At 30.2% G+C, this 8,995-nt stretch overlaps 1 protein-coding gene across 1 annotated transcript; it reads right to left on the reverse strand.

Moving 5' to 3' along the window:
* Nucleotides 1–1,098: 1,098 nt before the first annotated feature.
* On the reverse strand, nucleotides 1,099–4,483 carry LOC107895390 (uncharacterized). Its single transcript, XM_016820678.1, has 4 exons — nucleotides 4,382–4,483; nucleotides 3,818–4,339; nucleotides 3,114–3,776; nucleotides 1,099–1,164 (listed from the first exon to the last, which is right to left on the reverse strand). The coding sequence occupies exons 1-4, from the start codon at nucleotides 4,481–4,483 to the stop codon at nucleotides 1,099–1,101; spliced, it is 1,353 nt and encodes a 450-aa protein (XP_016676167.1).
* Between the last annotated feature and the right edge of the window lie 4,512 nt (nucleotides 4,484–8,995).

Raw genomic sequence — 8,995 nt, forward strand, 5'->3', positions numbered from 1 at the left:
TCAACAAATTAGCCTTAAAATACTAACGGTGATAAAGAATTTGTATAGAGTAATGCTTAACGAATTAATATTGAATAAGAAAAAAGAATTTTAAAAACCTAAAATAAAAAAAATTATTATTTTAAATTGATAAAATGAAATAAATAAATTAAGCCAAAAGTAATTGAATATTTAAAATACAAAAATAAAATAGCATATCATTTGCCACATCTAGATTATACAGTGATATTTTTCTACCTCATAAAAAATAACATTATTAATACATTAGAGTAACTTGTATAACGTTTTGACAAGTTTAGATATCAAATTAGATAAAAAAAATTGAGTATCAAATTAAGAAAAAAAAAGTAAAATTCTAATCTCAAATTAACCCAAAATATATTAAGTAACAAATGAAAAAAAAAGTCAATTTCATTTATCAAATATTATATTAAACCTATTAAAAACAACAAATCATACTCAAAAAATGCACAAATTATATTTACATGAATCAATTATGTCACACTTAAACGCATTATGAAGTATAGTAAGAAAAATGAATTATTATCTAATTTGATATCAAGATGGATAGACAATCTAATGAGAAACTAAATAATAATCAGTGGCGGAGCCAAGGGGCGCTAGCAGGTCCTGTCCCCTTAAAATGAAATTTTTTTCATTTAAGCCTTTTATAATTTATAAAATTTTAAAGTAGTACTAGTAAAATTACACTTTGGCCCTCCTAAAAAAATAAAAAATTTTAATTTAATTATTTAAAAATTATAAAAATATAAACTATTAAAATGATAAATTTACATTTTTATTATCGTAAAAATATATAATTTAATTCCGACCCCTAAAAAAAATTTTAGCTACGCAACTAGAAACAATTATTACTTTTATCATACATTGTTGGGACAATTAAGATGTTTGTCATCTTCATAGCTTCCACCCTATTATATAGCATCACAAATTCTTAAATTATAATACCATTTCTTTAAACCATGCAATTTTGTTAAGGTTGTATGCCTAATTGAGATGCAACATTTCAAAATCATTTTTACATTTTTTTTTCTTTCGGATCTATCTCCTTATTTATCAATTTTTGTGTAAGCTTTTTCAATTCTTAACGTTGTGCTTACATCTTAAAACCTTAAGAGCACGCAACAAATCATCACCATTTTTCTACGCAATCAAATTGTATAATGACAATATAACAATGATTGTAATAACATACCAAAAATACTTACATTTGAAATATTTGAATTAAATTGAAATTATTTTTATTATTTAATTAAAAAGGCTTTGGTTTAAGGTTTTTGTAATTTTTGGGTAATATTATATTAAATATAATATAATATATATATATATATATATCTTTTCTAAATGTCGTATTTTTGTGTTAGAAAAATGGGCATTAGAAATTTGAGATTCATCTTGAAAATAGATGTGGAGTTTATTGTAATATCTTTCTATTTAAGATTTAGAGTTTTGGGGTTATTGTAATTTTTTTCAATTTAAAGTTTAAGATTTTTGGTCGAATCTCAACATCGTGTCAAGATTAGTATAATGCAATCTATGTAGAGGTGTGCATGGGCCGGGCCGGGTCGGGTTTAGACAAAAATTTAAGCCTATTTTTTAGGCCCGACTCGGCCCGAAATAAAATTTTTAAGCCCGAGCCCGACCCAGCCCGACCCATATTAATTTTTTTTAGTTTATTTTATTAAATAAAAAAATTAAAAATATAATAAATCAAATACATTTAAAACAAATATTAGAACAAGAAACAAATAAAAAATGATACTAAAACAATTCTTAAAACAATACACAAATTGAAAATATAATAAAAAGTGATTATATTAAAATTGAAAATAAAATGTGAATATGATTAAAAATAAAAAATATATATATTTAGTATATAATTCGGGTCGGGCCCAGGCCAAAAAAGTTTTACCCGAGCCTAGCCCATTTTCTAAACGGGCCTCCTTTTTTTGCCCAAACCCATATTTCGGGCCTATATTTTTACCCAAACTCTCCCATTTTTAGGGTGGGCCTTCGGGCCAAGCCGGGTAGCCCGGCCCATGCACACCTCTACATCTATGTAAGCTTTAAGATTTTCCAAATGATTTAGTATTTTGGCTAGACATTTACATGTTGGAAAATAATTTAGAAAAAAAAATGTCATATTTGATGTAGTGGAATTTTTCTTTTTCTAAAAAAAAATTTATCGTGATATCTAAAGTAATAAATTTGATCAAATTAAGTATATGTGTTTCAAAGCTCATGAGAGTGCTCAAAGCGCAAACGGGTTCTAAGAGATGCTTGAATTTTTTATCAACTCGAATTAAAGACCAAAATTTTCAAGCTTTCAATTGAATGATCTTATTCACTATTCTCAAACTTTCAAATGCTTAGAAAGTTGGTTTTAACTTAAACAACCGAACATTGGATGAAAACTAAGACATCCGATAGGGTAAAACTTAAAATCCCTATATGTATGTGCCAAACCCAAAATTTTACTTCTAGACTTGAATTATAATTATTGAGTGACTACAATTATAACTCTCACAAACCTAGAATCAAAACTCAAGAAAATTAGTCAAATAAAATTTTCATTATATTTTCATAGAGTTTTCTCAAGTATTTTTTTTTATATATTCTTTAATTTCGACTACAACATCGTACTTATAGAAGGATATATGCTAGAGTTATATTCTTATTTGAAGTACATTAATTAAATAATTTGGAAAAGTTCAAGTCAAGCTAAGACTACTTTGGACACAAAGCTGGTGACTCCTCAAGGGAAGAGCTGCCAATCTTGCGACACACACTACCCCTAATGGATTTATTAGGCTAACTTAGTTTATTTATCTTAATTTTTTTTAGAATATTGATTAAAATTAAATTATTAAAAAATGAATATAAATGACGTCATCTCACTGTTTTGTACCATCTTCTGTATCATTAATTTTATTTTGTTTGCTACTTGCTACATATATATATTTTTTAAGTCAAATCTTCATTAAGGAAACAGAAATAACGCGCACAAGTAAGAAAGGCAAACTAAACCTAAGCCATCAGGCTTATCTCATGCACCCGAGCATAAAGCTACTCCACATCAGAGTTAAGCATACCTTCAGAATGTAAACCATCGAAAATACATGCTGGAATAGTAGAATAGACGAATTCGCATGAAACAAGGCTCGTGCAAGCTTGTGAGCGGCCCGATTGGAAGACCTTCGAAGCGAGCAAAACGTGAGACTTTGAAAATACGTCTGCAAGAAATGGCAATCCTCTAAAAGAACTCCAAATTCTGAAAAGTTTGGCGAAGCCGTACAAAGAGCAGAAAATATCTGCATACAATCACCTTCAAGAATCACTTGCAAATAGTCCTCCGATTTGAGCCAAGATAGAGCCTCCCGAACCGTAAACGCCTCAGCTAGCCGAGGATACAATAACGCTGGACAGGAACCCGAGAAAGCCTTGATAAATGACCCTCGAGCATCCCGCAACACATTAGCAAACTCAGTCTGCTGTTGAGCAGAAAAAGAAGCAGAATCGACATTACATTTAAAGGCTCTCTCTAGAGGTGGTGACCATGAACGACAGGATCTTGCCGCAAGGAGGGCGGCAATTGCACTTGACCGTGAGCCACATGTGAAGCAAGTCAGTCGGATCAAAACCGAGTGGCAAAGGCGAGGATTTGAGGGCCATCCGTAACCGCATTCTTCCAAAGGACCAAGTTTCGAAAATACCACAAACTCCACAAGATGATAGCAACATTTTCCATATAGCCGCTGTTGGAACCATGTAACATAGCAGAAAGCCACTGAATAACCCCCGAAGCAGGCAAAACAACACCCGCCAACCCACAAATAGCCACCACTATCGTACAAGAAAGAAAAACATGGTCAACATTCTCTTGCCCTCCACAACGGACACAACTAGTCAGAACCATGCAGCCCCTTTCGGCTAATCGACAACGAGTCGGCAAAGCCACAAAGACAGCGCCAAACAAAATCTTTAACTTTGGAGGGAGGGTAGAATTCCATAATTTAAGCCATGGCCCATCGACGACAAGATAACGGGTACTCTCAAACATATTAAAGGCGAGACGGTAAGCAGAGTTAACGGTGTAAGTACCATGCTTCTCATAATGCCAAATAAGCCTATCACGAGTGTGGAATAAACTAACCGGTATTTGAAGAATACGAATGATGTCTGATGGAACCATCAAGCCGTCGATAAGATCAACGTCCCAAGCAGAACCAATCAGTTGAAGAAGGTCCGTCACACGCAACGACTCCAAACCAGGAAGTGTACTCGATGCGACATAAAAAGTATCATCATCAACATCAAGCTAAGGATCATGGTAAACTGAGATGTCGTTGCCATCACCCACTTGCCATCTAATGCCACGAGCGAGCAAACCCTTGGCCGCACAAATACTCCTCCATACAAACAAGGGATTATGACCCTCCCACAAAGACCAAAAATCACCCATTCGAAACTATCTACCCTTGAAAATCCTACTAGGGAGAGAGTCCGGGTTGAAAATCAGACGCCAACCTTGCTTACCTAGCAAAGCCAAATTAAAACAGTGAAGGTCCCTTGTAACTCCCCGAATTTCACAAAAATTTCTGGTAAATATCGCAAGGTTTACTGAAAATTAAATTTTTTGAAATGAGAACTTTTATACTGGAAATTTATTATTATTACTACTTATTTTTCGAAGTTTAGAAATTATCGGATATTAATTTGAACCAAGGATTGTTTTGAGGGATGAGAAATTAGAAGTTTTAATAGTTTAAGCTTTAATTTGAATAATGAAAGAATTAGGAAGGGTCTAATTTGTGATTAACCCAAGGGGGCCAATGGTCAATTACCCTAAGCACAATTTGTAGAAAAATCACGTCTCCTTTTCTATGTTGTGCCGTCATTATTTAAAAAAGAAACCCTCTAAAACTACAGGTCCTTCCCACCAAAACTTTCCATTACTTCTTTTCTCTCTTTCTCTCCATTCTCTTCTAACCTCTTTCTTCCAATCCAAAACCTCGCTGCCATTCATTCATTGCGCCATTGATGATGCTTTTAATTGTTCTCTTTTTCTTTTATTATTATTTTCTTTCTTTATTTTTGTTTTCAATCGCGATGTTGAGGAACCTTTTTTACATTTTTGAGTTTTTAGGCGAAATAATAAATTAATTTTTTTTAAAATTATAAAATATAATATAATAAAATAAATTATATATTAGTAATTTTATTAAAATAATACTTGTGATGATAATATATTTTTTATTTAATCTACTCCTATATCATCATCAACTACAAAACATAAAAAAATAATATAAAAAAAATTCTACAAGCATTTTGAGATGCAAAATTATTAATAATAACATTAACATTAATGTTTTCCAAAAAATCCTTCCTATTTTTTATTTTAAAATTAGTTACTACTAGTAAAAGGGACAAGACTCAAAATTGCGAATAAATTTTGGTCTAATGTGCAATGTTATACATGACTATTAAGTAAGTATCTTTTTTTTATTTTAAAATATCATATTAGTGAACTTATTAGAAAAATTGGACAGAGTTAACAATTGAACCCGAATTTTAAAACATGAAATATAAAACGATTAAATTTCAAATATACAAAAAGTATAAGGATTTAAAGTCATATTTTAAGCTATTATATATATAGTATTTATTTTAGTTACAATTAGGTCACCATTGTACAAATCTCGTAGATTATATTTTTTTTTGAATTTTTATATAAAAAACCAATTATAAGTGGATATGGCATGATTGTTATCACAATAAATTATAATTTTTGATTTTAATGCGTCGAAAAAAATAAATTTTGTATTCAAGTAAGAAAAGAAAATATATTCATACTATTACTATTTAATAATTTTACTTAACGGTGAATTAATTCAACCTAAATTTTATTATGAATTTATTAAAAAATATAATTATTTTATATATTGTTACAGGAGTAAAAAAAAAATTGTATAGATTGATGTCATTTGTTTTTAGAGTATAATAAAATAAAAATTAAAAAAATTCTTGGCATTAGTTCAGTTAAAAGGATTGTATGAAACAGGAATATTATCTCTTTCCAATAGTTTTATGCTACATCAATAATTTTATCCTGAATTTCAAGATTTTTATTTGGATTTAATTTTTCTCAGAATGAAAATACTGATGTGGCATAAAACTATTAGAAACTGGATACAAATGATATGACGTCACTGTTTCATACAATCATTTCTCTTAGTTTAGATTTGTTTGTTGAGTTTTTTACTCAATTAATATTGGACAAAATAACTACCCTATTAAAAATCTATTATTTATATCAAACAACAAATAATATTTAAGAAACTTTTTATCTGAAATAAATATTATTTTAAATATATTTTTATCTTTTAAACTCTTTTATCATTAATGAAATAAACATTATTTGAGCCCTAATCAGATGCACCTCAAAGCAGGCCGCAGGGCCAGTCCTGCTTCAAGTTTGCTCGAGTACAGTCAAGGTTGCAGGTGAGTTTGATAGAACAAAACCATATATTGTGTAAGTTGGCTAATTCCTATAGCTATATGGTAGGGGTAATTGTTTGATTTCGATAGATATGTTGTTTAATTGTTTTAATTATTTTTTATTTGATAAATTCATATTTTTTTAATTACTTATAAGTGACAGACTAAATTTATTTATGTTCTAAGTGTTAGCTGATGTTCAATTCACGATTTGCTAGCTGATGTTAAATTAGTTCAAATCTTCTGATTTGTTTTTATAATTAATTTGATTTAGAATAATTAATGTTGAAAAAGTTTGAAAAAATGGAGATAGACTTTCAAATGAGGTACGGAGTCGCCATCGATCTTTTCCGAAGTGTAATCGGACCATCTTGATCATTTTAATAAAACATTTTAATTTATTAAAACAATAATTTTGAGTCTACAAAAATCGAGAAAAGGGGTTTAGGGGCCAGATACGCACGAGGAAGGGTTAGCACCCTCGTAAAGCCAAAAATTGGTACTAATTGACTAATTAATGTCCTAATATTGAAAATTTGAAAAAAAAACATTAAAATACAATCCCTTTAAAAATGTGTGAACAACTCAAGTTGAATTTTAAGATTCACTTGTTCCAAAGGAATAAAATACCACATCCAGCACGTTAGTATACGATATTTTAAGCCTCCAAAAACTGAGATCACCTCATGATTTCCAAAACACGTAACGAAATTTTAAAAGGGTATTCGATTATTTAGTCCAACGATAAATCAAAACTCAGCAAGTTAGGGCACGATTCCTCGAATTTCCAAACACGAAACATTGACTTGTCTTGAGGAGTTTACAAATAAGTAATTATAAATCCGGCTTAAAATATATTCGTTCGGTTTACTTTAGGGCAATGTTGGGCGAAAATTTAAAATTTAAAATTCAATGAAATAACAAACATACAAGCATATTGAGCATGAAATAAAAGAATGTGGCAATAATATTACATGAATAAATAATAAGAAAAAACATAAATGAACAAATTAAGGTACATGCAATGGCAACATATCATATATTATATAAATACAAACATTAATAATCGAAAGCTAATGAATTAGAAGCTAATTTAGAGGAAATTCCAAGCAAATTACACTAAAGAAATATCAAATTTTTAAAATAAAATAAAATGAACAATATGGAAAAGGGAAAATTTTGAAAGCATTAATATACAAATAACACAAAGGTTTCAAAAACAAATCATAGATATAAGAATTTAAAATAAGGAGAAGAAACAAAAATAAATAATATATTAAATAATATCTAAATGAACTTTAAAATGAATATTATAAAATAAATAATTTACATGAAAGTTTGAAATGCATCAAAAATAAAAAACAAAAATAAATAATGTGTAATAATAATACATAAATGAAATTTCTAAAATAAATAATACATATTAAAGGCTAAAGTAGGTAATATACAAAGTAATATATATATGTCAATCTAGGTAAATAACATATGAAATGAATAAACTTAATATAAATAATATATATAAAAAAAGTAATAATAATATATGAAAGTGTTTGAAAAAAAACAAATATGCACATGGGAAAAAGCAAAGAAAACAGTGTCAAATCAACAAAATAATACAAAATAATATGTTACAATAATATGTACTTATTTTTTTAAAAAAATGAATAACTAGACTTAATTGAAAGAAAAACAAAATCAAAAGGGTAACTTATAAACAAAACAAATCATTTAAACAGAATTGAGGGCCAAAATAAAATACGTACAAATGTTCGAGGATTAAAACCGTAAATAATTCAAACCCCAAAACGCTGCGTGTAAGCATGGGTTAAGTTAAAACAACGCAGACTAAATTGCAATGACACAAAAACCTCAGGGAAAATTAAAAAAATGTAATGCGAATAGGGCTAATTAGAAACTGGCGCGAAAAAAAAGGGGACTGATAGTGCAAATTTCCCATTCAGAGCCAAAACGCTCGGGCCCTCCTCACGGGTCGGGTCAACGCGCGGGTCTTTACCCCCCATAACACGGCACCGTTTTGTTTTTATTATTAAAACCAACTTTTGCGTTTGAAAAACATTTTAACCTTTATTTTTTAAAAACAAAACCCTAAAAGCTTTATACTTTAGCCCCTAAAAACTTTGCAAATCCGGCCACCGTCACTCTATCATTAAACTTGGTGTTTGGTCATACGCAAAGGTGAGTCTCTAACTCCGCTCAGGCCACTCGAAGGCTTAGTCGCTCCACAACATCAGGAGAACGAAGGGAGGAAACCCAACCCCCTCTCTAGATTCGACCTCGGAGGAATCGAGGGGTCGTGTGTGGGGCGTGCGTGGTGACTGCTGGTGGCTGCTGCGCGAGGCAGATGGAAACCCTAGGGTTTCCGAAAGCTCCAAAAACTTGAGCTTATCGGGCTTGTTTAATTTGGGTCTGTATTTTGGGCCAGGCAAAATTTGGGCCTTACAATTAAAATTAATTA

This window comes from Gossypium hirsutum, chromosome A10 (assembly GCF_007990345.1).
Source record: "Gossypium hirsutum isolate 1008001.06 chromosome A10, Gossypium_hirsutum_v2.1, whole genome shotgun sequence".
Taxonomy (NCBI): Eukaryota; Viridiplantae; Streptophyta; class Magnoliopsida; order Malvales; family Malvaceae; genus Gossypium; species Gossypium hirsutum.